Here is a 26,935-nt window from a genome sequence, read left to right on the forward strand (position 1 = left end):
GCCCCGGCTGGCCAGTGGGACTCTTGTTATTCTGACCCTTTTTAATGCGCGTTTGGGGCAACAACCGTTTTTTGTGGCGCTCTCTTCTGGTTCAAAAGTGCCCTGCATGTGAATTTGCTTTTCCTGCCTTCTGATTGGATGAGCGCCGGTGTGACGCGGTGCCTCTGTCACCGTGGCGGGGGGTATACGTTGGCATCGGAGCGTCTGCCAACGTCTGAGACCGGCTGGCAGTGTATCGGAGGTGTCGAGTGCGGTGCCGCTGGAGCTCACTCACCAGCTGGTGTTAGGGCCACAGAATGAAGGCCAAGGAGAAGAATAGAAAGAGAAACAGAAACTTCTCCTCCAATTGTTTGATTTGTCTCTTCTGAGCTTCGATGAATTCTTTCAGCTCTTTGTTCCTCTAGGACGGACAAATGGAAAGTGGCATTCAAAAGCCAGTAAGCGTACAAGTAAGTGCCGGGCTGGCTTTGGGCCCTTACCTGTTGCGCGCTGTGCAGCAGATCCATTCTCTCTTGGAGGATGCAAGCGTCGCGCTCCCTCAACTCGCACATCAGGGCTCGCTTCCATTGGTCCACGGCGCTCCTAAGCTCTTCTCTCTGATCCGCCGTCAGCACGTCATTCACGCCAGCGTGGCTGGCTTTTTCGCCGTCCGTGGCGGGGCAGTCCCGCTGCGGTAGCGCCTCGTACAACATGGCCTCCAGCTCCAGGATCCTCTGGGCCGCAATCCTCGTCCATCAGTGGTCCGGCGGGAGATTTGAGGGCGGCTTACCTTATGAGCCTGGTCCATGGAACACTTCCTGAAGTCCAACTTTTCATCCAGGTAGCCCTTCTGCTTGCAGAACATATCCTAGCACAGCTCAAGGTCAGAATTGTTGGGGCACATTGCCGGAGTTCCCCTTGGCTGATGTCGCGTGTCTGTCTACCTTCTCACTTTCAATGTCCAACATCTTCTGTTGAAGTGCTGACTTGGTCACTTTGATATATTCTAACCACTGAGGAAAGGCTGCTGTCACATAAGCAGAATGCGAGAGCGTGCGTGGACGTGCGCGTTACCTTCTCGGCTAGGGTGAGAAGGGTCCTGGCGTGAATCACGACCACCTGCTCCTCGTTGGTGAGATTCTGCAAGAGCCCAAAGGCACAGCGTCAACAAGCTTCTTTCAGCGCAAAGCCTTCCAAAAGTCACATTTGAGCCGCCGAGTCTCGTGGAGTGCGAACATAAGGAGTTCGACATACACTTACGGCGTTATAGCCCAGGATGTCCAGCTTCTTCATCAGATCACTGATGACGATGTCCGGGGGAAAGGCGCAAGGAGCAATGTAAGGTGTTCTGGGACCTCGGGTTAAGGTTAGGGTTGCGAGGGACGCCTTACGTACGCTCACGCCCTCGGCCTCGCAGTAGATCTGCAAAGGGCTGAGGCCGTCTGGGAAACGGACTTGCAGAAACTTCAAGACGGGGGAGCGCCACTCCTTCTCCTGAAAGGCAGAGGCATGCATCCGTCCGTCCGTCCGTCCGTCCGTCACATCTCTGGCCTCAACACGCTTGTGCGAGTCTTCCCACCTCCAGCTCCAGGATGCGGAACTCAAGCAGTTCGTTTTGGTCTCGGATATCCTGGATGTGCTCTTTCAGACGCGCTTCTTCCGCCTCCATCCGCCTGACCTGAAAAGACAGTCAGACCTCATCTGCGGGGCTTCCCGACAGGTGTGACGCCAAGCGACTCCGCCCAGCGCCTTTCTTTCCGTCACCTTTTCGGCCAACTGCTGATTGCTCTGACGCAGCAGCTGCTTCTCCTCCACCCACTTGACATTCTAGAAGAGACAAACGCGTGGACAGCTTTGGAATGTTGTGTCATTTTCATCCACAAATTCTTTGGTTGACTGGAAAATGACATTTGCTTTTCTCCGCATTTTCCCAGCCACGTTCGGGGGGGGGGGTTGGTCCAGTAATGCCAGACGGATGAGTGACTGAAGAATGTAGCTATTTTGTCTGAGAAAAAGGTGTGCTCATTGATGAGCTTACCTGTCCTTGTTGCTTCAGCGCTGACTCCAGATCTGCTACTCTGCTTTGATAGTGACCCATTTCTACCATCAGCTTTTCTCTGGTCTGAAAGGAGGAGGAGGGAGGCTCCTCCTCCTCCTTTCAGACCAGAGAACACCCGAGGCTGGGTGAGAACGGGGAGGCTGCGACCCGGCCGGGGGTTGCGGGAAGGGGCGCCACCTTGATCTCCTTCTCGGCGTCGTAGTCCCCTTCGCTGGTCTGGGCTAGCAGAGCGTAGGCTCGTTGCAGCGCTTGATATTCTTGCGTCAGCTGGCGGTAGCGAAGCTCCGCCTCTTCATGCACACACCAATGCAACACAGCACTAGTACCAGAATCAGTCAGACCGGCGACAAAGCACCCGCGACGCAAAGACGAGTCCGATTCCAGGCTGAAGAGGAATGTTTGGTGCCAATACGCTGGCAGAAATGGCGGGCTACCTCTTCGGGTTCCGTGTCGGGGGTTCTGTCGGTGTGAAAAGACAAGGACGATCCGTCCGAGTCCACCAACACGTCTTCGTCGTAGCCGTAAAATGTTTCGATGACCTGCGGGCGCGGAAGCAAACATCTCTCTGAACAAACTGAAGCGACACCTCACGATGAATCGACGAGAGGAACGATAGCGAGAAAAAGGCCATTTCATCTTGCGCAACACCAAGCAGCCGCAAACAAACAGACTCACCTTGCAGGACCTCACGCTTTGTTCCTCCTCAGAGATTCTCGACGTCGGTATCGTAGCAGCAAATCTCTCTCCTGTCGACACAAATAATCCGCCTTTGAGATTCTTTGGATGCAAAGGGAACGAACGGCTCCGGCGCAGAAACAAACGCGACTCACAATGACATTTCTGACATGAGCTCCTGTCTCCAGAGCCTGAAAAACACGTCACCGGCGATGATTGGAGGGACGCTCGTCTTTTCCAAAAGTGACAACTACAGGGTGTGTCAGGGTTTTCCAGATTATCTTTATCGTATCATTGTGTTGCTTTGACTTTGACTGCGACCTGTAATAAATAATATTATTTATCCCTTATTTATCCCTATCGCTTATCCCTTCCTACACAAAGTTGTAAAACACCCCTTGCTATGTTTTGACTAGAGGTCAAGGGCTTCCTCTATTCAATCCACTCTTACACCCACCCTGTTTCTCTTAATTAAAATGCTCGTGCAGGAGCCGAGAGTCAGACTTCATTCGTACAACGGATGGACTCTCCACCTGCAGGTGTCCAAAAGAACTTACTTGTCTCCCGTGTGGTTCTTGCAAAATAAGTTGGAGCGAGCGCAACTCTAACAGGGTGCATTTTGCCACTAGCTGCCTACGGACAATGACGTCGCGCTCGCGGCTCATGGTTGACGGGCTGAGCAGCCGGGCAAGTCCGTCGTTTTCAGCGCACAGCGAGTGGCAAAGGCGCTGACAAAACGGGAGCTTTGAGCTGCTGAAAACGGCAAAACAAGTCTAAAGCGTGTTCAAACGCGTGCGCACAATGCTCCTGCTTGAAAGGTCGGAATTTAAGGGGCCAATTTTTTGGATGGCGGCCGCCGGCCAAGCTTTGGACGGAAAAGGTTTCCTGGCGACAGCGAGCGAGCGCGGCGCTGCCGTACGTGCACCGAGTCGCCTGCCTGAAGACCTTGGACAAGTCGTCGATGATGTGCCGCTGCTCCACAACTTGAAGGAACTCCATTTCACCGTCCTGCTGGCCGCAACCGCGGTCCAGGTCATTGAGCGAACTAGGCCTTCTCTGTGGAACACAAATGCAGTGGACTCTGTTGGCACGCCGCCGTTGTCCGCGTCGACTTACCAAGCTTGCCATCTCCTCGTTCTCCTGGGTGACAAAGCGCACTTTGTTTTCAAGGCGACACAGCACCAGCGAGAGTTCTTCATTCTTCCTGCTCAGGCGTTTGTTTTTGTACAGGAGTGGCAGAAACTGGCTTTCTGTTTCTCTCAGTCGCTTTAGCTGCAAGCATGAAGTGCGGGATGTGAAAGACGCACAACACGCGGGCCAGAACGTATCCATTCCTTTTGCATCGGTTTGAACGGAATCGTGCCTTTGGCTCCCAATAAAAGACATCTACCAGGCAACCGACTCGCCGCGCCGCTCAACTAATAAGCAAGCGCAATGGGTGCCTCGCTGGATGGCGCGCATCAAACGTAGCGCAAACCTTCAAGCGTGCCGTCAATAAATTACCAGTTCATTGCGCTCTTCAGAAAGCAGGGCGTTTCGATCCTCCAGTTTCCTGATGACTGCGCTGAGCTCAGCGATTTTCAGATGAAACCGTCGCGTGTCCCGATCCTCCTGAGACTGAAAACGCCCCGCAACACACACACACAAGCACTCGTTCAAAGTTCAAAACTGTTTTTGTGCTACCTTCCTCCAGCAACGAACTAAGTCATGCGTACTGCAAGTGTGTGATGAGGTGGCTTACGCAATGAAGAGGATTGCTAGTAGCGGCGTTGACCCCACTTCCAGGGTAGTTTAGGCCCGCCCTTTGGGAATCCCTCAGGGCAGCGATCTGCTGCTCGGCAGCCTGAGTCTGCAGCTGAAGGCGGTGGACGTGGCCGGCCCCAGGGCTTCATCCAAAACACTAACCGCTCTGTCTTTCAGCTTGATCTCATCCGTCTGGATGTACAAACGGGGAGCGCTCAGGCAGGCGGGCAAACTCATTTGCCAGAATTGTGACAAAAACAAAGAGAGCAACCGGCCAATTTTTTTCTTGAATCGACTAGAACACCTTTGCTGTGACAAAAGCGAAGCGAGCAACCGGACATTTTCTTCTTGTGAAATAGAATAGAATAGAATGCCTTAGGTGTCATTGCACTGCAGGTATACAACGAAATTGGGAACATAGCCACGCACCGCGCATCTGATCAGTCCTACCAGTCGGCGGATCTCCCTCTCGCAGTCTCTCTTGGTTCGGCTCAGCTCCTCCCGATGCTGGTGATGAGCCGATCGGAGCTCGGCCGCTCGGGACTGCCAGGCCTGCTGGGCCGCTGCCAGGGCTTCTTCCGCGCTCCTGGTGGAGGCGACACCGCTCGGTCTCCCGACACCGCCGCGTCTCCTCCACCTCCGCCAGCAAAGCGCCCCCCCTCCTCACCTGAGCAGACATTGCGCCACACCGGGCCGTTGAGACCGCAACGGAGCGCCGCGACGCTTACTGGGGACAAGCTACACAATACGGTCGCGGCCGCATCGAAGCCCGACGTGGCGTGCGGATAGTCAGACACGGATAGAGCGGATCACCTTGTCCATGGAGCCGTCCCTCAGGCTGAGGACCAAGGCATTCAGTCGCTGGATCTCTCCATCTTTGATTTTGATCACTCTCATCAGCTCCATTTCATGCTGCCGCAGTAATGTCTCCCTGGTAATGGCTAACTCTTTCTGCTTCTCCTCATGGAGTTTGCTTTTGAGTTCCGTCATGGCGGCGGTGGCACGGTGGTGCTCCGCCCGCAGGTCCTGACTTCTCTCTCTCTCCAGACAGCTGACCTGACATGACTTAGACTTAGACTTAGACAAACTTTATTGTCATCTTGTCTGCACATGGTGCATACAAAACGAAATTCCGTTGCATACGTCTTACAACAAAGTAGTGATATTGCAGTTGAATAGAAGTAACATATCCTATGACAATATATATATATACATATACTATATATATATATATATATATATTAAAAATAAGTATAAAGTGCAGCAGTGATAATTATGCAATAGTGCAAGTAGGCAAAACAGTATTCAAGAGTGTGCAGAGGAATGCTAAACCATGTATTAAACTTCTATTTAAAGGGTTTATACAAGTTCAGTAAAGTTGGTAGTGCGAGATAGTGCAAGATAGAGGTCCGTAGTGTCATAAAGTACAGTTCTGTGAATGTGTGATGCAGAGTTCAGTTTAGAGCTCAACAGTTCTAGTGTTCAACAGTCTGATGACAGCAGGGAAAAAGCTGTTGCAGAACCTGGTGGACCTGCAGCGGATGCTGCAAACCTCTTCCCAGAGGGCAGCAGGGAGAACAGTCCATGGTGGGGGTGTGATGGGTCATTGATGATGTTACGGGCACGGGACATGCAGCGCTGAGATGAAATGTCCTGAATGGAGGGAAGAGGAGCCCCTATGATCCTCTCTGCTGTCCTCACCACTCTCCTCACGTTCTTCCAATCGGAGGCGGTGCAGCCTCCACACCACACAGAGAGACAGCTTGTCAGAATGCTCTCTATGGTGCTCCTGTAGAACGTCCTCATGATGGGTGGGGGCAGGTGGGCTTTCCTCATCCTCCGCAGGAAGTACAAGCGCTTCTGTGCCCTCTTGACCAGTGCCGTAGTGTTCATAGTCCAGGTGAGGTCTTCTGTGATGTGGACCCCCAGGAATTTGGTGGTGCTGACCACCTCCACAGCTGAGCTGTTGATGATCAGTGGAGCGTGGTGAGGCTGTTTTTTCCTGAAGTCGACGATGATCTCCTTCATCTTCTCCTCATTCAGGATCAGGCTGTTTTCTCTGCACCAGCCCACCAGCTGCTCCACCTCCTCTCTGTAGTCCAGGTCGTTGTTGTCTCTGATGAGCCCCACCACCGTTGTGTCGTCTGCTGACTTCACGATGTGATTGGTGGTGAACCTGAGGACGCAGTCGTGTGTCATCAGGGTGCACAGCAGGGGGCTCAGGACGCAGCCCTGAAGGGAGCCTGTGCTGAGGGTGATGACATCAGAGGTGTTCTGTCCGACCCGGACTGACTGAGGTCTGTTGGTGAGGAAGTCTAGCAGCCAGTTGCGAAGGGGGGTGTTGAAGCCCAGGTGTTCCAATTTTCCTACCAGATGCTGTGGGATGATGGTGTTAAACGCTGAGTCCAGGAACAGCCTCCGCACATGGGTGTTCTTCTCCTCCAGGTGAGCCAGGCTCAGGTGAAGAACGGAGGAGATGGCGTCCTGAGTGGAGCGGTTTTGCCGGTCGGCAAACTGGAACGGGTCAAATAATAGGGGGAGTCTGGAAACGATGTGACCTTTAAGCAGCCTTTCGAAGCACTTCATCATAACCGGAGTCAGTGCAACAGGCCGGTAATCATTAAATGAGGTGATTTGAGGTTTCTTCGGCACCGGAATGATGGAGGCAGTCTTAAAGCACGCCGGCACTGTGGCTTGGCCCAGCGAGGTGTTAAAAATGTCTGTGATGACCCCAGCCAGATGACTTGCACATTCCCTGAACACACGCCCAGGAATGTTGTCGGGGCCAGGGGCCTTACAGGGGTTGACTCTCCTCAGGGTCTTCAACACATCGGCGGAGTCAAGGCAGAGTACCTCCTCTTCCTGATGGGGGACAGTTTTAACTGCTGGAGTGCCGTTTAGTGCCTCGAACCTCCCAAAGAAGTTATTTAGACCATTTAGAAAGTCAGCATCAACTACACCCACCGGGGGGGGGGAGGGTGAGTTGTAGTCTGTAATCGCCCGTATGCCTTGCCACATACTCCTGATGTTTTTGACGTCGTGGAAACGATCCTGAAATTTTCGACTGCGGTCTCGCTTCGCTATCCTGATGGCACGGTTCAAGTTGGCTCTCGCTGTCCTCAGTGTCTCCTTGTCGCCAGACTTGAAGGCAGAGTTCCGCGCTCGTAGCGTTTGACGTACCTCCTCAGTCATCCAGGGTCGTTGGTTGCCCCGGGTGATGATATTCTTAGTGGTGCTGACGTCCTCGGTGCATTTGTTGATGTAGGCTGACACAGTCATGGCACACGCATGTCTAATCTACATCGGGAAAACTGGGAGGGAGGGAGGCAGGCAGGGAGGCAGGCAGGGAGGCAGGCAGGGAGGCAGGCAGTGTCTGTCTGTTGAGGTTTTCACCTTGTTCTTCTCCTGCTGAAGTTCTAACTGGACGTCCATCAGTTTGGTTCTCAGCTCGTCATTGGCGGCCTGAAGGGCGTCCGTTCGCTCCGCCTTGGCCCGCCCTGCCGGAGCTCGTTTGGACATCTCTTACTCGAGTCTCGCCCGGTCGTCAGTCAGAGATCACAACATTTGTACCTGGAGAGCACAAACGCAGCGCTGTTTTCCACTGGCTTCGAACTCAACTTCAATCGGTACCGTAACTTACAACATCATAAACATAGAACTAGCTTGACTTATTCATTGAATAAATGCATTTGGTTCTTCAAAACTGCATCACGCAACATAGCGTGACCGAGACGGCCGTTATCCACCTGCGTGAAGTTATTTGGTGAAATGAATGAGATGTTTAAGACACCATCGTTCTGTCTCTATGTAGATGAAGGGAAATAATCGATTGCTGAAGGTCCAAAGGTGTTGTGATAAACAAATAAACATATTAGTGATTAGTGACATATTTGTGATAAACATATTGGGCAGGATAATCACATATGTTAACGTGACTGCCCACACTGTATTTATTTATGGTTATTTGTTAAATCGAGTACTGTTAGACATGAAATAGGAAGTGTTTAACATAAATGGAAGACGAAAGGGGTACTCACCATTGTAGCTCCTGCTGGTCAATGATACGAGCCTCTTCTTGCAGTGGAAAACATACAGCCAACAAACACCGTGGAACCTAAAGGAATGAAATTAAACATTAACATTTAGCCTCAACCAACATTCACAGATACAACGCAACGCAAACTACACAAAGGTAAATCTTTTTAAACACAATGAGTTGTACTTACCGTGTACGCTCTAGACGGTCCACTTGCAAGCAGAAAATAAAGATATTTCTGTTGATAATCGTCGTGTTTGTATCCGGTGTCTCGCTCAAGGCCATTGCGCCCACAGATTTGAATTTTGGCGAGAGTTCAGCCTATTGACGTCATTTCCGCGGTGTAATACCCGCATATCTGAAACGGCAAAGTTAAGAGTAGAGTTAAATAAAGTTTTTAGTCAACGCAATAATTTACAACCGTTGACCAGTCGAAATAATCGTCGAAATTTGGCGTCTGTGGCTGGAAGCAGACGCCGAGTTCGACATTCCTCCCAAACGCCACACTCCCTCGCTTTTCAGGGCTAAAAAAAACAGTTGTAATTACCTTGTACGCTCTAGACGGTCAAGTTGCAAGCTGAAAACAAAAATATTTGCCTTGTTAGTCATCGTGTTACTAACCGCTGTGTCTTGTTTGCCAGAATTGCCGCTTTCCTACTTCCTGTTGCAAGCCACGCCCACGGATTATAATTTTGCCGTGAGTTCCGCCTATTGACGTCATGTCCGCGTCACATGACTGCGACGTAATATTATCTAAAACTGTTTGTGCGGTATTGTGTTGTTCTGTGCGGTATTGTGTTATTCTGTGCGGCGTCGTGTTGTTCTGTGCGGCGTCGTGTTGTTCAGTGCGACGTCGTGTTGTTCAGTTCGGCATGGTGTTGTTCAGTGCGGCATGGTGTTGTTCAGTGCGGCATGGTGTTGTTCAGTGCGGCATAATGTTGTTCAGTGCGGCATAATGTTGTTCAGTGCGGCATGGTGTTGTTCAGTGCGGCATGGTGTTGTTCAGTGCGGCATGGTGTTGTTCAGTGCGGCATAATGTTGTTCAGTGCGCCATAATGTTGTTCAGTGCGGCATGGTGTTGTTCAGTGCGGGATGGTGTTGTTCAGTGCAGGATGGTGTTGTTCAGTGCGGCATGGTGTTGTTCAATGCGGCATGGTGTTGTTCAGTGCGGGATGGTGTTGTTCAGTGCGGCATGGTGTTGTTCAGTGCGGCATAATGTTGTTCAGTGCGGCATGGTGTTGTTCAGTGCGGCATGGTGTTGTTCAGTGCGGCATGGTGTTGTTCAGTGCGGAATGGTGTTGTTCAGTGCGGCATGGTGTTGTTCAGTCCGGGATGGTGTTGTTCAATGCGGGATCGTGTTGTTCAGTGCGGGGTGGTGTTGTTCAGTGCGGGATGGTGTTGTTCAGTGCGGCATGGTGTTGTTCAATGCGGCATGGTGTTCTTCAGTGCGGGATGGTGTTGTTCATTGCGGCATGGTGTTGTTCAGTGCGGCATGGTGTTGTTCAGTGCGGCATGGTGTTGTTCAGTGCGGCATGGTGTTGTTCAGTGCGGCATAATGTTGTTCAGTGCGGCATGGTGTTGTTCAGTGTGGAAAGGTGTTGTTCAGTGCAGGATGGTGTTGTTCAGTGCGGCATGGTGTTGTTCAATGCAGGATCGTGTTGTTCAGTGCAGCATAATGTTGTTCAGTGCAGCATGGTGTTGTTCAGTGCGGCATGGTGTTGTTCAATGCGGCATGGTGTTGTTCACTGCGGGATAGTGTTGTTCAATGCGGGATCGTGTTGTTCAGTGCGGCATAATGTTGTTCAGTGCAGCATGGTGTTGTTCAGTGCGGCATGGTGTTGTTCAGTGCGACATAATGTTGTTTAGTGCGGCATAATGTTGTTCAGTGCGGCATAATGTTCAGTGCGGCATGGTGTTGTTCAGTGCGGCATGGTGTTGTTCAGTGCGGCATGGTGTTGTTCAGTGCAGGATGGTGTTGTTCAGTGCGGCATGGTGTTGTTCAGTGCGGCATGGTGTTGTTCAGTGCGGGATGGTGTTGTTCAGTGCAGGATGGTGTTGTTCAGTGCGGCATGGTGTTGTTCAGTGCGGAATGGTGTTGTTCAGTGCGGCATGGTGTTGTTCAGTGCGGCATGGTGTTGTTCAGTGCAGGATGGTGTTGTTCAATGCGGGATCGTGTTGTTCAGTGCGGCATGGTGTTGTTCAGTGCGGCATGGTGTTGTTCAGTGCGGCATAATGTTGTTCAGTGCGGCATGGTGTTGTTCAGTGCGGCATGGTGTTGTTCAGTGCGGCATGGTGTTGTTCAGTGCGGCATGGTGTTGTTCAGTGCGGCATAATGTTGTCCAGTGCGCCATAATGTTGTTCAGTGCGGCATGGTGTTGTTTAGTGCGGGATGGTGTTGTTCAGTGCAGGATGGTGTTGTTCAGTGCGGCATGGTGTTGTTCAATGCGGCATGGTGTTGTTCAGTGCGGGATGGTGTTGTTCAGTGCGGCATGGTGTTGTTCAGTGCGGCATAATGTTGTTCAGTGCGGCATGGTGTTGTTCAGTGCGGCATGGTGTTGTTCAGTGCGGCATGGTGTTGTTCAGTGCGGCATGGTGTTGTTCAGTGCGGAATGGTGTTGTTCAGTGCGGCATGGTGTTGTTCAGTGCGGGATGGTGTTGTTCAATGCGGGATCGTGTTGTTCAGTGCGGGGTGGTGTTGTTCAGTGCAGGATGGTGTTGTTCAGTGCAGGATGGTGTTGTTCAGTGCGGCATGGTGTTGTTCAATGCAGGATCGTGTTGTTCAGTGCAGCATAATGTTGTTCAGTGCAGCATGGTGTTGTTCAGTGCGGCATGGTGTTGTTCAATGCGGCATGGTGTTGTTCAGTGCGGGATGGTGTTGTTCAGTGCGGCATGGTGTTTTTCAGTGCGGCATAATGTTGTTCAGTGCGGCATGGTGTTGTTCAGTGCGGCATGGTGTTGTTCAGTGCGACATAATGTTGTTCAGTGCGGCATAATGTTGTTCAGTGCGGCATGGTGTTGTTCAGTGCGGCATGGTGTTGTTCAGTGCGGCATGGTGTTGTTCAGTGCGGCATGGTGTTGTTCAGTGCAGGATGGTGTTGTTCAGTGCGGCATGGTGTTGTTCAATGCGGCATGGTGTTGTTCAGTGCGGCATGGTGTTGTTCAGTGCGGCATGGTGTTGTTCAGTGCGGCATAATGTTGTTCAGTGCGCCATAATGTTGTTCAGTGCGGCATGGTGTTGTTCAGTGCGGGATGGTGTTGTTCAGTGCAGGATGGTGTTGTTCAGTGCGGCATGGTGTTGTTCAATGCGGCATGGTGTTGTTCAGTGCGGGATGGTGTTGTTCAGTGCGGCATGGTGTTGTTCAGTGCGGCATAATGTTGTTCAGTGCGGCATGGTGTTGTTCAGTGCGGCATGGTGTTGTTCAGTGCGGCATGGTGTTGTTCAGTGCGGCATGGTGTTGTTCAGTGCGGAATGGTGTTGTTCAGTGCGGCATGGTGTTGTTCAGTCCGGGATGGTGTTGTTCAATGCGGGATCGTGTTGTTCAGTGCGGGGTGGTGTTGTTCAGTGCGGGATGGTGTTGTTCAGTGCGGCATGGTGTTGTTCAATGCGGCATGGTGTTTTTCAGTGCGGGATGGTGTTGTTCATTGCGGCATGGTGTTGTTCAGTGCGGCATGGTGTTGTTCAGTGCGGCATGGTGTTGTTCAGTGCGGCATGGTGTTGTTCAGTGCGGCATAATGTTGTTCAGTGCGGCATGGTGTTGTTCAGTGTGGAAAGGTGTTGTTCAGTGCAGGATGGTGTTGTTCAGTGCGGCATGGTGTTGTTCAATGCAGGATCGTGTTGTTCAGTGCAGCATAATGTTGTTCAGTGCAGCATGGTGTTGTTCAGTGCGGCATGGTGTTGTTCAATGCGGCATGGTGTTGTTCACTGCGGGATAGTGTTGTTCAATGCGGGATCGTGTTGTTCAGTGCGGCATAATGTTGTTCAGTGCAGCATGGTGTTGTTCAGTGCGGCATGGTGTTGTTCAGTGCGACATAATGTTGTTTAGTGCGGCATAATGTTGTTCAGTGCGGCATAATGTTCAGTGCGGCATGGTGTTGTTCAGTGCGGCATGGTGTTGTTCAGTGCGGCATGGTGTTGTTCAGTGCAGGATGGTGTTGTTCAGTGCGGCATGGTGTTGTTCAATGCGGCATGGTGTTGTTCAGTGCGGGATGGTGTTGTTCAGTGCAGGATGGTGTTGTTCAGTGCGGCATGGTGTTGTTCAGTGCGGAATGGTGTTGTTCAGTGCGGCATGGTGTTGTTCAGTGCGGCATGGTGTTGTTCAGTGCAGGATGGTGTTGTTCAATGCGGGATCGTGTTGTTCAGTGCGGCATGGTGTTGTTCAGTGCGGCATGGTGTTGTTCAGTGCGGCATAATGTTGTTCAGTGCAGCATGGTGTTGTTCAGTGCGGCATGGTGTTGTTCAGTGCGGCATGGTGTTGTTCAGTGCGGCATGGTGTTGTTCAGTGCGGCATAATGTTGTCCAGTGCGCCATAATGTTGTTCAGTGCGGCATGGTGTTGTTTAGTGCGGGATGGTGTTGTTCAGTGCAGGATGGTGTTGTTCAGTGCGGCATGGTGTTGTTCAATGCGGCATGGTGTTGTTCAGTGCGGGATGGTGTTGTTCAGTGCGGCATGGTGTTGTTCAGTGCGGCATAATGTTGTTCAGTGCGGCATGGTGTTGTTCAGTGCGGCATGGTGTTGTTCAGTGCGGCATGGTGTTGTTCAGTGCGGCATGGTGTTGTTCAGTGCGGAATGGTGTTGTTCAGTGCGGCATGGTGTTGTTCAGTGCGGGATGGTGTTGTTCAATGCGGGATCGTGTTGTTCAGTGCGGGGTGGTGTTGTTCAGTGCAGGATGGTGTTGTTCAGTGCAGGATGGTGTTGTTCAGTGCGGCATGGTGTTGTTCAATGCAGGATCGTGTTGTTCAGTGCAGCATAATGTTGTTCAGTGCAGCATGGTGTTGTTCAGTGCGGCATGGTGTTGTTCAATGCGGCATGGTGTTGTTCAGTGCGGGATGGTGTTGTTCAGTGCGGCATGGTGTTTTTCAATGCGGCATAATGTTGTTCAGTGCGGCATGGTGTTGTTCAGTGCGGCATGGTGTTGTTCAGTGCGACATAATGTTGTTCAGTGCGGCATAATGTTGTTCAGTGCGGCATGGTGTTGTTCAGTGCGGAATGGTGTTGTTCAGTGCGGCATGGTGTTGTTCAGTGCGGGATGGTGTTGTTCAGTGCGGCATGGTGTTGCTCAGTGCGGCATGGTGTTGTTCAGTGCGGGATGGTGTTGTTCATTGCGGCATGGTGTTGTTCAGTGCGGCATGGTGTTGTTCAGTGCGGCATAATGTTGTTCAGTGCGGCATGGTGTTGTTCAGTGCGGAATGGTGTTGTTCAGTGCGGCATGGTGTTTAGTGCGGGATGGTGTTGTTCAGTGCAGGATGGTGTTGTTCAGTGCGGCATGGTGTTGTTCAGTGCGGGATGGTGTTCAATGCGGGATCGTGTTGTTCAGTGCGGCATGGTGTTGTTCAGTGCGGCATGGTGTTGTTCAGAGCGGCATGGTGTTGTTCATTTCGGCATAATGTTGTTCAGTGCGGCATAATGTTGTTTAGTGCGGCATGGTGTTGTTCAGTGCGGGATGGTGTTGTTCAGTGCCTTATAATGTTGTTCAGTGCGGCATGGTGTTGTTCAGTGCGGCATGGTGTTGTTCAGTGCGGCATGGTGTTGTTCAGTGCGGCATAATGTTGTTCAGTGCGGCATAATGTTGTTCAGTGCGGCATGGTGTTGTTCAGTGCGGGATGGTGTTGTTCAGTGCGGGATGGTGTTGTTCAGTGCGGCATGGTGTTCAATGCGGAATGGTGTTGTTCAGTGCAGGATGGTGTTGTTCAGTGCGGCATGGTGTACCATTCCGCACGGTGTTTAGTGCGGGATGGTGTTGTTCAGTGCAGGATGGTGTTGTTCAGTGCGGCATGGTGTTGTTCAGTGCGGGATGGTGTTCAATGCGGGATCGTGTTGTTCAGTGCGGCATGGTGTTGTTCAGTGCGGCATGGTGTTGTTCAGAGCGGCATGGTGTTGTTCATTTCGGCATAATGTTGTTCAGTGCGGCATAATGTTGTTTAGTGCGGCATGGTGTTGTTCAGTGCGGGATGGTGTTGTTCAGTGCCTTATAATGTTGTTCAGTGCGGCATGGTGTTGTTCAGTGCGGCATGGTGTTGTTCAGTGCGGCATGGTGTTGTTCAGTGCGGCATAATGTTGTTCAGTGCGGCATAATGTTGTTCAGTGCGGCATGGTGTTGTTCAGTGCGGGATGGTGTTGTTCAGTGCGGGATGGTGTTGTTCAGTGCGGCATGGTGTTCAATGCGGAATGGTGTTGTTCAGTGCAGGATGGTGTTGTTCAGTGCGGCATGGTGTTGTTCAGTGCGGCATAATGTTGTTCAGTGCGGCATGGTGTTGTTCAGTGCGGCATGGTGTTGTTCAGTGCGGCATGGTGTTGTTCAGTGCGGCATAATGTTGTTCAGTGCGGCATGGTGTTGTTCAGTGCGGCATGGTGTTGTTCAGTGCGGCATAATGTTCAGTGCGGCATAATGTTGTTCAGTGCGGCATGGTGTTGTTCAGTGCGGGATGGTGTTGTTCAGTGTAGGATGGTGTTGTTCAGTGCGGCATGGTGTTCAGTGCGGGATGGTGTCTTTCAGTGCGGCATGGTGTCGTTCAGTGCGGCATGGTGTCTTTCAGTGCGGCATGGTGTCGTTCAGTGCGGCATGGTGTCTTTCAGTGCGGCATGGTGTCTTTCAGTGAGGCATGGTGTTGTTCAGTGCGGCATGGTGTTGTTTAGTGCGGCATGGTGTTGTTCAGTGCGGGATGGTGTTGTTCAGTGTGGCATGGTGTTCAGTGCGGCATGGTGTTGTTCAGTGCGGTATCGTGTTGTTCAGTGCGGTATCGTGTTTCTCAGTGCGGTATCGTGTTGTTCAGTGCAGTATCGTTGTGTTGTTCGTATTGTGTTTAACACTTAGCCTCTAACACTTAGCCTCTAACACTTAGCCTCTAGCATCTAGAAGGTAAATAAATAGGAAGGAAGGACTCACCGGTGACGCCTTTGCCCACGTCCAAGCGTTGTACTTTGTATTTTCATCCTTCTGACAGTGGAAAACATAGCCAACAAACACCGTGGAACCTAAACGAATGAAAGAAAACTATCATTTGGCCACAACCAACATTCACAGATACAACACAATGTGACGTGCGGGGTTGAGGTTAAAGGTTGAGTGAAGGGCCCTCGTTTTAAACTACTTTTTTGAAAAGGATTGGGAACAAGTAAGACGTATTTAATTTATTTAATGGGAAGTAGTAAGAGCTATATAATTTAATCTATGTATTATATTCTATTGTATTGTATTCTGTTGTATTCTTTTGGATTGTATTCACACTAACCCCACTAAAACTTCAGCCCACAAAAACTCGCCTCTGGCGCCTAGCCTCTGGCACTTAGCCTCTAACACTTAGCCTTTAACACTTAGCCTTTAACACTTAGCCTTTAACACTTAGCCTTTAACACTTAGCCTAGAAGGTGAATAAATAGGGTTAAAGGTTGAGTGAAGGGACCTCGTTTTAAACTACTTTTTTGAAAAGGAGTGGGAACAAGTAAGACGTATTTAATTTATTTAATGGGAAGTAGTAAGACTTATTAAATTTATTTAATCTACTTTTCTTCCCAGGCAAAATTTGATGTGCTGCAATTCCAAATTTCCAAAGTGAATGAAGGAATGAAGTCCTTTAAATTATGATTTTATATAAATACTAGGCATTAACACAAAATCGACGGCACAAAATGGGCAGACTTTACTTGTTTGAAAAGGACTGGTTACAAGACAGACTTTTTTAATTTATTTAATGGGAAGAAGACTTATTTAGTTTAATTGATCTATTTTTGTTCCCTGGCAAAATTCGATTTGCTGCAATTCCAAATTTCCAAAGTGAATGAAGGAAAGAAGTCGTTTAAATTATGATTTTGTTTAAATACTAGGCATAGACACAAAATCTACGGCACAAAATGGGCAGACTTTACTTGTTTGAAGAGGACTGGTTACAAGACAGACTTTTCTGATTTATTTAATGGGAAGAAGACTTATTTAGTTTATTTAATCTATTTTTGTTCCCTGGCAAAATTGGATTTGCTGAAATTGTATTTTGCCAAATCTTGCCTTGAGACCTGATAGGAAGTATTAAACGCTTAGTTAAATCAATACAAGTTGGTAATAAGAGCGAGTAATGTTGGTTGAACCGATGAATGAAGGTTGAAAGCAATTTAAATTATGACTTTGTATAAATACTAGATATTAACAGAACATCTACTGCGCGAAATGGGCAGAGTTTACTTGTTTGAGAAGGAGTGGCTTATTCAAAACTAAGATTTATTTAATCTGTTTGTTCCCAGGCAAAATTGGATGTGATGCAATTCCAAATTTCACCACATGATGGTGCCCAATTTTGACTTCATAGGACATATTAAACACTTAGCTTGTTATTATGTTCAAGGTAATCAGATTTGTTTATTATTCTAATGGCCTCTTCAAAACTATTCTGGATTACTACTTTGGATCTATTCTACATTACTTGGCAACAACATACTCTGTAACAGATTAGGCAGTATAATCATATCTGTTAACTTGAGAGTGCCCACACTCAATCTACTTATCGTGATGTGTTAAATCAATTACTGTTAGACATTATTTGTCTGATAATCTACCAAATCTTTGAATTGAAGAATTTGTGATTTAATTAATAGCTTGTTCAGGGTAATCAGACTTGTATATAATTCTAATGGCCTTCTTTTGAAAACTATTCTGAATTACAACTTTGGATCTTATATTACTTTGCAACAATCTACTCCGTGACAGATTAGGCAGTATAATCACATATGTTAACTTCAGTGCCCACACTGTATTTATTTATGGTTATTTGTTAAATCAAGTACTGTTAGACATGAAATAGGAAGTGTTTAACATAAATGTTATGGCTACTCACCATTGTAGCTCGCTCCTGGTCAATGATACGAGCCTCTTCTTGCAGTGGAAAACTTGCAGCCAACAAACACCGTGGAACCTAAAGGAATGAAATTAAACATTAACATTTCGTCTCGACCAATTTTCACACGTACAACGCAACGCGGCTACACTTCTGCTATTACAAACGTAAATCTCCTTAAACACAATGAGTGTTACTTACCGTGTACGCTCTAGACGGTCCAGTTGCAAGCAGAAAATAAAGATATTTCTGTTGATAATCGTCGCTGCTCAGTGGCTCACGGCCATCGCGCCAACAGATTTGAATCGGAGGTTCGGGCAATTACGTCATATCCGCGGCACATGACTGCGACGTAATACCCGCTTATCTGAAACGGCAGTTAAAAGTAGAGTTACATCAAGTTTTCTTGGAACCTAAACGAATGAAAGAAAACTATCATTTGGCCACAACCAACATTCACAGATACAACACAACGTGCGGGGTTGAGGTTAAAGATTGAGTGAAGGGCCCTCGTTTTAAACTACTGTTTTGAAAAGGAGTGGGAACAAGTAAGACGTATTTAATTTATTTAATGGGAAGTAGTAAGACTTATTAAATTTATTTAATCTACTTTTCTTCCCAGGCAAAATTTGATGTGCTGCAATTCCAAATTTCCAAAGTGAATGAAGGAATGAAGTCCTTTAAATTATGATTTTATATAAATACTAGGCATTAACACAAAATCGACGGCACAAAATGGGCAGACTTTACTTGTTTGAAAAGGACTGGTTACAAGACAGACTTTTTTAATTTATTTAATGGGAAGAAGACTTATTTAGTTTAATTGATCTATTTTTGTTCCCTGGCAAAATTCGATTTGCTGCAATTCCAAATTTCCAAAGTGAATGAAGGAAAGAAGTCGTTTAAATTATGATTTTGTTTAAATACTAGGCATAGACACAAAATCTACGGCACAAAATGGGCAGACTTTACTTGTTTGAAGAGGACTGGTTACAAGACAGACTTTTCTGATTTATTTAATGGGAAGAAGACTTATTTAGTTTATTTAATCTATTTTTGTTCCCTGGCAAAATTGGATTTGCTGAAATTGTATTTTGCCAAATCTTGCCTTGAGACCTGATAGGAAGTATTAAACGCTTAGTTAAATCAATACAAGTTGGTAATAAGAGCGAGTAATGTTGGTTGAACCGATGAATGAAGGTTGAAAGCAATTTAAATTATGACTTTGTATAAATACTAGATATTAACAGAACATCTACTGCGCAAAATGGGCAGAGTTTACTTGTTTGAGAAGGAGTGGCTTATTCAAAACTAAGATGTATTTAATCTGTTTGTTCCCAGGCAAAATTGGATGTGATGCAATTCCAAATTTCACCACATGATGGTGCCCAATTTTGACTTCATAGGACATATTAAACACTTAGCTTGTTATTATGTTCAAGGTAATCAGATTTGTTTATTATTCTAATGGCCTCTTCAAAACTATTCTGGATTACTACTTTGGATCTATTCTACATTACTTGGCAACAACATACTCTGTAACAGATTAGGCAGTATAATCATATCTGTTAACTTGAGAGTGCCCACACTCAATCTACTTATCGTGATGTGTTAAATCAATTACTGTTAGACATTATTTGTCTGATAATCTACCAAATCTTTGAATTGAAGAATTTGTGATTTAATTAATAGCTTGTTCAGGGTAATCAGACTTGTATATAATTCTAATGGCCTTCTTTTGAAAACTATTCTGAATTACAACTTTGGATCTTATATTACTTTGCAACAATCTACTCCGTGACAGATTAGGCAGTATAATCACATATGTTAACTTCAGTGCCCACACTGTATTTATTTATGGTTATTTGTTAAATCAAGTACTGTTAGACATGAAATAGGAAGTGTTTAACATAAATGTTATGGCTACTCACCATTGTAGCTCGCTCCTGGTCAATGATACGAGCCTCTTCTTGCAGTGGAAAACTTGCAGCCAACAAACACCGTGGAACCTAAAGGAATGAAATTAAACATTAACATTTCGCCTCGACCAATTTTCACACGTACAACGCAACGCGGCTACACTTCTGCTATTACAAACGTAAATCTCCTTAAACACAATGAGTGTTACTTACCGTGTACGCTCTAGACGGTCCAGTTGCAAGCAGAAAATAAAGATATTTCTGTTGATAATCGTCGCTGCTCAGTGGCTCACGGCCATCGCGCCAACAGATTTGAATCGGAGGTTCGGGCAATTACGTCATATCCGCGGCACATGACTGCGACGTAATACCCGCTTATCTGAAACGGCAGTTAAAAGTAGAGTTACATCAAGTTTTCTTGGAACCTAAACGAATGAAAGAAAACTATCATTTGGCCACAACCAACATTCACAGATACAACACAACGTGCGGGGTTGAGGTTAAAGATTGAGTGAAGGGCCCTCGTTTTAAACTACTGTTTTGAAAAGGAGTGGGAACAAGTAAGACGTATTTAATTTATTTAATGGGAAGTAGTAAGACTTATTAAATTTATTTAATCTACTTTTCTTCCCAGGCAAAATTTGATGTGCTGCAATTCCAAATTTCCAAAGTGAATGAAGGAATGAAGTCCTTTAAATTATGATTTTGTACAAATACTAGGCATTAACACAAAATCGACGGCACAAAATGGGCAGACTTTACTTGTTTGAAAAGGACTGGTTACAAGACAGACTTTTTTAATTTATTTAATGGGAAGAAGACTTATTTAGTTTAATTGATCTATTTTTGTTCCCTGGCAAAATTCGATTTGCTGCAATTCCAAATTTCCAAAGTGAATGAAGGAAAGAAGTCGTTTAAATTATGATTTTGTTTAAATACTAGGCATAGACACAAAATCTACGGCACAAAATGGGCAGACTTTACTTGTTTGAAGAGGACTGGTTACAAGACAGACTTTTCTGATTTATTTAATGGGAAGAAGACTTATTTAGTTTATTTAATCTATTTTTGTTCCCTGGCAAAATTGGATTTGCTGAAATTGTATTTTGCCAAATCTTGCCTTGAGACCTGATAGGAAGTATTAAACGCTTAGTTAAATCAATACAAGTTGGTAATAAGAGCGAGTAATGTTGGTTGAACCGATGAATGAAGGTTGAAAGCAATTTAAATTATGACTTTGTATAAATACTAGATATTAACAGAACATCTACTGCGCAAAATGGGCAGAGTTTACTTGTTTGAGAAGGAGTGGCTTATTCAAAACTAAGATTTATGTAATCTGTTTGTTCCCAGGCAAAATTGGATGTGATGCAATTCCAAATTTCACCACATGATGGTGCCCAATTTTGACTTCATAGGACATATTAAACACTTAGCTTGTTATTATGTTCAAGGTAATCAGATTTGTTTATCATTCTAATGGCCTCTTCAAAACTATTCTGGATTACTACTTTGGATCTATTCTACATTACTTGGCAACAACATACTCTGTAACAGATTAGGCAGTATAATCACATATGTTAACTTGAGAGTGCCCACACTCAATCTACTTATCGTGATGTGTTAAATCAATTACTGTTAGACATTATTTGTCTGATAATCTACCAAATCTTTGAATTGAAGAATTTGTGATTTAATTAATAGCTTGTTCAGGGTAATCAGACTTGTATATAATTCTAATGGCCTTCTTTTGAAAACTATTCTGAATTACAACTTTGGATCTTATATTACTTTGCAACAATCTACTCGGTGACAGATTAGGCAGTATAATCACATATGTTAACTTCAGTGCCCACACTGTATTTATTTATGGTTATTTGTTAAATCAAGTACTGTTAGACATGAAATAGGAAGTGTTTAACATAAATGTTATGGCTACTCACCATTGTAGCTCGCTCCTGGTCAATGATATGAGCCTCTTCTTGCAGTGGAAAACTTGCAGCCAACAAACACCGTGGAACCTAAAGGAATGAAATTAAACATTAACATTTCGCCCGGACCAACATTCACACGTACAACGCAACGCGGCTACACTTCTGCTATTACAAACGTAAATCTCCTTAAACACAACGAGTGTTACTTACCGTGTACGCTCTAGGCAAAATTGGATGTGATGCAATTCCAAATCTATCTGAAACGGCAGTTAAAAGTAGAGTTACATCAAGTTTTCTTTTTTAATCAACACAATCATTTACAACCGTTGACCAGAAAGAATCGTCGAAATTCGACGTCCCCCACAAACGCCACGCTCACTAGCTTTTCAGGGCAACAAAAGTACTTCTTTTTAAAAACGATGAGTTGTACTTACCGTGTACGCTCTGGACGGTCCAGTTGCAAGCAGAAAATAAAAATATTTCTCTTGTTAGTCGTATGTTACCATCCGCTGTGTCTTTGTCAACATCGCCGCCATTTTCCTACTTCCTGCTGCGAGCCACGCCCACGGATTTAAATTTGGGCGGAAGCTCTTTCCATTGGCGTCGTTTTCGCGTATAGCAAATCCGATTGGTTGGGAAGGGTGCACGGTTATGCAGCCGAGGGGTCCTGTGATCGGTGGGATGTAAAGTAGGCGTCGACGTCACGTCCGCGTCACGTGACCACGACGTGGCAGACGTCATATAGCAACCGCTGTTTTGTTTAGTAGACTTACAGTTGTTATGCATTGACATAATGGCGCACACACCAAATAGATTTAAATAAATTAAATAATTCTTCTGCCCACTCTCTTTTAAACAAGTTAACTCTCCCCGCGGATTTGAATTCCGGCGAAAGTTACGCCCATCGACGTCACGTATGTCACGTGACCACGACGTGGCAGATGTCATATAGCAACCGCTGTTTTGTTTAGTAGATTTACAGTTGTTATGCATTGGCATAATGGTGTGCACTCAAAATAGATTTAAATAAATTAAATATTTCTTCTGCCTACTCCCTTTTAAACAAGTTAACTCTGCCCACGTCCATTGACGTCTTGTCTGCGTCACGTGACCACGACGTAGCGACGTCATATAGTAACCGCTGTTTTGACCAGTAGACTTAGTTATTATGCGTTGACATAATGGCGCACTGGTTAGCATGGCCACCTCTTAAGCATGATGATGCGGGTTCGACGCCTGATCAATGTTAGCATGGAGTGAGCTGAAGTGCATGGCGCTGAAGATTTGAATCTTTGAAATGCGCTGAGGTCTGACATATCAGGCAGAATGGTTTGCCATCACGTTCAACAAAAAATAGAAACTTTCCCACTCTGATTAAAACGTCCTGTGTTCATCTACGTATTTTCGTTTTGCTGTGCATCTTTTCCCTGCCATTTCGAGAGCCCAATTGACACTCATAGTTTAAAGAAATGTGTTTGCCCATCCTACTTTGTGGAATTTCACCACATGCGCTTTTGACCAAAATACCAAATTGAACTCAAGTGAAGCCAACACGCACAACCCCCCCCCCCCCCCCCCCCCACACACACACACACACAAATGTTGATATGAACATAAAAGAGCCGCATGCGGTTCGTGAGTTGCGGCTTGGCCAAACCTGTACTATACAACTTTATTTGTATAAAATTTTCACAACAGCTGTCACACAAACAAAGCGGGAAAAACCGAAGACGTGCGTGTTCCGCCCACGCTGGATTTATTTGCACCTTTGAAAAGACACCGTATTGCCGCAGATGTGGCAAAGAGTACTTTTGGGCATCTGAGACGGAAGGATGTCCAAAGCATCACGTCACCTGCTCTGGTAGGCATGGTGGTGGGACGTTGAGGTCAACCGCTTTGGGGTTGGCTGAATCTTTGATCGCAGGATGCCACACACTTGAAGACAGAAGCAGAAAAGCAGAGCTAAATGCAAAATGTACTCACCGGTGACTCCAATTTTTTTCCCCCCTGAAGAAACAGCTGGACGGGTGGCCCCGGCTGGCCAGTGGGACTCTTGTTATTCTGACCCTTTTTAATGCGCGTTTGGGGCAACAACCGTTTTTTGTGGCGCTCTCTTCTGGTTCAAAAGTGCCCTGCATGTGAATTTGCTTTTCCTGCCTTCTGATTGGATGAGCGCCGGTGTGACGCGGTGCCTCTGTCACCGTGGCGGGGGGTATACGTTGGCATCGGAGCGTCTGCCAACGTCTGAGACCGGCTGGCAGTGTATCGGAGGTGTCGAGTGCGGTGCCGCTGGAGCTCACTCACCAGCTGGTGTTAGGGCCACAGAATGAAGGCCAAGGAGAAGAATAGAAAGAGAAACAGAAACTTCTCCTCCAATTGTTTGATTTGTCTCTTCTGAGCTTCGATGAATTCTTTCAGCTCTTTGTTCCTCTAGGACGGACAAATGGAAAGTGGCATTCAAAAGCCAGTAAGCGTACAAGTAAGTGCCGGGCTGGCTTTGGGCCCTTACCTGTTGCGCGCTGTGCAGCAGATCCATTCTCTCTTGGAGGATGCAAGCGTCGCGCTCCCTCAACTCGCACATCAGGGCTCGCTTCCATTGGTCCACGGCGCTCCTAAGCTCTTCTCTCTGATCCGCCGTCAGCACGTCATTCACGCCAGCGTGGCTGGCTTTTTCGCCGTCCGTGGCGGGGCAGTCCCGCTGCGGTAGCGCCTCGTACAACATGGCCTCCAGCTCCAGGATCCTCTGGGCCGCAATCCTCGTCCATCAGTGGTCCGGCGGGAGATTTGAGGGCGGCTTACCTTATGAGCCTGGTCCATGGAACACTTCCTGAAGTCCAACTTTTCATCCAGGTAGCCCTTCTGCTTGCAGAACATATCCTAGCACAGCTCAAGGTCAGAATTGTTGGGGCACATTGCCGGAGTTCCCCTTGGCTGATGTCGCGTGTCTGTCTACCTTCTCACTTTCAATGTCCAACATCTTCTGTTGAAGTGCTGACTTGGTCACTTTGATATATTCTAACCACTGAGGAAAGGCTGCTGTCACATAAGCAGAATGCGAGAGCGTGCGTGGACGTGCGCGTTACCTTCTCGGCTAGGGTGAGAAGGGTCCTGGCGTGAATCACGACCACCTGCTCCTCGTTGGTGAGATTCTGCAAGAGCCCAAAGGCACAGCGTCAACAAGCTTCTTTCAGCGCAAAGCCTTCCAAAAGTCACATTTGAGCCGCCGAGTCTCGTGGAGTGCGAACATAAGGAGTTCGACATACACTTACGGCGTTATAGCCCAGGATGTCCAGCTTCTTCATCAGATCACTGATGACGATGTCCGGGGGAAAGGCGCAAGGAGCAATGTAAGGTGTTCTGGGACCTCGGGTTAAGGTTAGGGTTGCGAGGGACGCCTTACGTACGCTCACGCCCTCGGCCTCGCAGTAGATCTGCAAAGGGCTGAGGCCGTCTGGGAAACGGACTTGCAGAAACTTCAAGACGGGGGAGCGCCACTCCTTCTCCTGAAAGGCAGAGGCATGCATCCGTCCGTCCGTCCGTCCGTCCGTCACATCTCTGGCCTCAACACGCTTGTGCGAGTCTTCCCACCTCCAGCTCCAGGATGCGGAACTCAAGCAGTTCGTTTTGGTCTCGGATATCCTGGATGTGCTCTTTCAGACGCGCTTCTTCCGCCTCCATCCGCCTGACCTGAAAAGACAGTCAGACCTCATCTGCGGGGCTTCCCGACAGGTGTGACGCCAAGCGACTCCGCCCAGCGCCTTTCTTTCCGTCACCTTTTCGGCCAACTGCTGATTGCTCTGACGCAGCAGCTGCTTCTCCTCCACCCACTTGACATTCTAGAAGAGACAAACGCGTGGACAGCTTTGGAATGTTGTGTCATTTTCATCCACAAATTCTTTGGTTGACTGGAAAATGACATTTGCTTTTCTCCGCATTTTCCCAGCCACGTTCGGGGGGGGGGGTTGGTCCAGTAATGCCAGACGGATGAGTGACTGAAGAATGTAGCTATTTTGTCTGAGAAAAAGGTGTGCTCATTGATGAGCTTACCTGTCCTTGTTGCTTCAGCGCTGACTCCAGATCTGCTACTCTGCTTTGATAGTGACCCATTTCTACCATCAGCTTTTCTCTGGTCTGAAAGGAGGAGGAGGGAGGCTCCTCCTCCTCCTTTCAGACCAGAGAACACCCGAGGCTGGGTGAGAACGGGGAGGCTGCGACCCGGCCGGGGGTTGCGGGAAGGGGCGCCACCTTGATCTCCTTCTCGGCGTCGTAGTCCCCTTCGCTGGTCTGGGCTAGCAGAGCGTAGGCTCGTTGCAGCGCTTGATATTCTTGCGTCAGCTGGCGGTAGCGAAGCTCCGCCTCTTCATGCACACACCAATGCAACACAGCACTAGTACCAGAATCAGTCAGACCGGCGACAAAGCACCCGCGACGCAAAGACGAGTCCGATTCCAGGCTGAAGAGGAATGTTTGGTGCCAATACGCTGGCAGAAATGGCGGGCTACCTCTTCGGGTTCCGTGTCGGGGGTTCTGTCGGTGTGAAAAGACAAGGACGATCCGTCCGAGTCCACCAACACGTCTTCGTCGTAGCCGTAAAATGTTTCGATGACCTGCGGGCGCGGAAGCAAACATCTCTCTGAACAAACTGAAGCGACACCTCACGATGAATCGACGAGAGGAACGATAGCGAGAAAAAGGCCATTTCATCTTGCGCAACACCAAGCAGCCGCAAACAAACAGACTCACCTTGCAGGACCTCACGCTTTGTTCCTCCTCAGAGATTCTCGACGTCGGTATCGTAGCAGCAAATCTCTCTCCTGTCGACACAAATAATCCGCCTTTGAGATTCTTTGGATGCAAAGGGAACGAACGGCTCCGGCGCAGAAACAAACGCGACTCACAATGACATTTCTGACATGAGCTCCTGTCTCCAGAGCCTGAAAAACACGTCACCGGCGATGATTGGAGGGACGCTCGTCTTTTCCAAAAGTGACAACTACAGGGTGTGTCAGGGTTTTCCAGATTATCTTTATCGTATCATTGTGTTGCTTTGACTTTGACTGCGACCTGTAATAAATAATATTATTTATCCCTTATTTATCCCTATCGCTTATCCCTTCCTACACAAAGTTGTAAAACACCCCTTGCTATGTTTTGACTAGAGGTCAAGGGCTTCCTCTATTCAATCCACTCTTACACCCACCCTGTTTCTCTTAATTAAAATGCTCGTGCAGGAGCCGAGAGTCAGACTTCATTCGTACAACGGATGGACTCTCCACCTGCAGGTGTCCAAAAGAACTTACTTGTCTCCCGTGTGGTTCTTGCAAAATAAGTTGGAGCGAGCGCAACTCTAACAGGGTGCATTTTGCCACTAGCTGCCTACGGACAATGACGTCGCGCTCGCGGCTCATGGTTGACGGGCTGAGCAGCCGGGCAAGTCCGTCGTTTTCAGCGCACAGCGAGTGGCAAAGGCGCTGACAAAACGGGAGCTTTGAGCTGCTGAAAACGGCAAAACAAGTCTAAAGCGTGTTCAAACGCGTGCGCACAATGC

General features: G+C 47.7%; 2 protein-coding genes and 1 long non-coding RNA gene across 4 annotated transcripts; all 3 read right to left on the bottom strand.

Annotated features, from left to right (window-relative positions):
- Positions 1 to 485: 485 nt before the first annotated feature.
- Positions 486 to 2,088, bottom strand: LOC148377923 (janus kinase and microtubule-interacting protein 3-like). Its single transcript, XM_088368096.1, has 7 exons — positions 2,018 to 2,088; positions 1,744 to 1,806; positions 1,559 to 1,657; positions 1,240 to 1,473; positions 1,054 to 1,119; positions 924 to 992; positions 486 to 847 (listed from the first exon to the last, which is right to left on the bottom strand). Exons 1-7 carry the CDS (start codon positions 2,084 to 2,086, stop codon positions 620 to 622), a joined length of 828 nt encoding a protein of 275 aa, XP_088224222.1. The 5' UTR covers positions 2,087 to 2,088; the 3' UTR covers positions 486 to 619.
- Positions 2,089 to 8,710: 6,622 nt separating this feature from the next.
- On the bottom strand, positions 8,711 to 17,613 carry LOC148377924 (uncharacterized). 2 transcript variants are annotated; one of them, XR_015856320.1, is made up of 4 exons: positions 17,535 to 17,613; positions 15,596 to 15,684; positions 9,040 to 9,069; positions 8,711 to 8,850 (listed from the first exon to the last, which is right to left on the bottom strand). It is a non-coding gene; the product is annotated as an uncharacterized LOC148377924 (long non-coding RNA). The 2 variants fall into 2 exon arrangements; XR_015856321.1 differs by lacking the exon at positions 9,040 to 9,069.
- Positions 17,614 to 23,902: 6,289 nt separating this feature from the next.
- LOC148377925 (janus kinase and microtubule-interacting protein 3-like) lies at positions 23,903 to 25,505 on the bottom strand. The gene is made up of 7 exons (XM_088368095.1): positions 25,435 to 25,505; positions 25,161 to 25,223; positions 24,976 to 25,074; positions 24,657 to 24,890; positions 24,471 to 24,536; positions 24,341 to 24,409; positions 23,903 to 24,264 (listed from the first exon to the last, which is right to left on the bottom strand). Exons 1-7 carry the CDS (start codon positions 25,501 to 25,503, stop codon positions 24,037 to 24,039), a joined length of 828 nt encoding a protein of 275 aa, XP_088224221.1. The 5' UTR covers positions 25,504 to 25,505; the 3' UTR covers positions 23,903 to 24,036.
- Positions 25,506 to 26,935: the final 1,430 nt, after the last annotated feature.

The sequence above is a fragment of the Syngnathus floridae genome, unplaced genomic scaffold (assembly GCF_059516105.1).
Source record: "Syngnathus floridae isolate MCC-2025c unplaced genomic scaffold, RoL_Sflo_1.0 HiC_scaffold_75, whole genome shotgun sequence".
Taxonomy (NCBI): domain Eukaryota; kingdom Metazoa; phylum Chordata; class Actinopteri; order Syngnathiformes; family Syngnathidae; genus Syngnathus; species Syngnathus floridae.

What these genes read in the sequence shown, in the direction of transcription:
- LOC148377923 (XM_088368096.1), bottom strand. Translation starts at nt 2,086, where the DNA reads ATGGTAGAAATGGGTCACTATCAAAGCAGAGTAGCAGATCTGGAGTCA. An exon ending in ATCAGCAGTTGGCCGAAAAG is followed by an intron (nt 1,658 to 1,743) that starts GTGACGGAAAGA and finishes CTGTCTTTTCAG; the next exon opens with GTCAGGCGGATGGAGGCGGA. An exon ending in ACATCCTGGGCTATAACGCC is followed by an intron (nt 1,120 to 1,239) that starts GTAAGTGTATGT and finishes GGGCTCTTGCAG; the next exon opens with AATCTCACCAACGAGGAGCA.
- LOC148377925 (XM_088368095.1), bottom strand. Translation starts at nt 25,503, where the DNA reads ATGGTAGAAATGGGTCACTATCAAAGCAGAGTAGCAGATCTGGAGTCA. An exon ending in ACATCCTGGGCTATAACGCC is followed by an intron (nt 24,537 to 24,656) that starts GTAAGTGTATGT and finishes GGGCTCTTGCAG; the next exon opens with AATCTCACCAACGAGGAGCA. An exon ending in TTCTCACCCTAGCCGAGAAG is followed by an intron (nt 24,410 to 24,470) that starts GTAACGCGCACG and finishes GCCTTTCCTCAG; the next exon opens with TGGTTAGAATATATCAAAGT.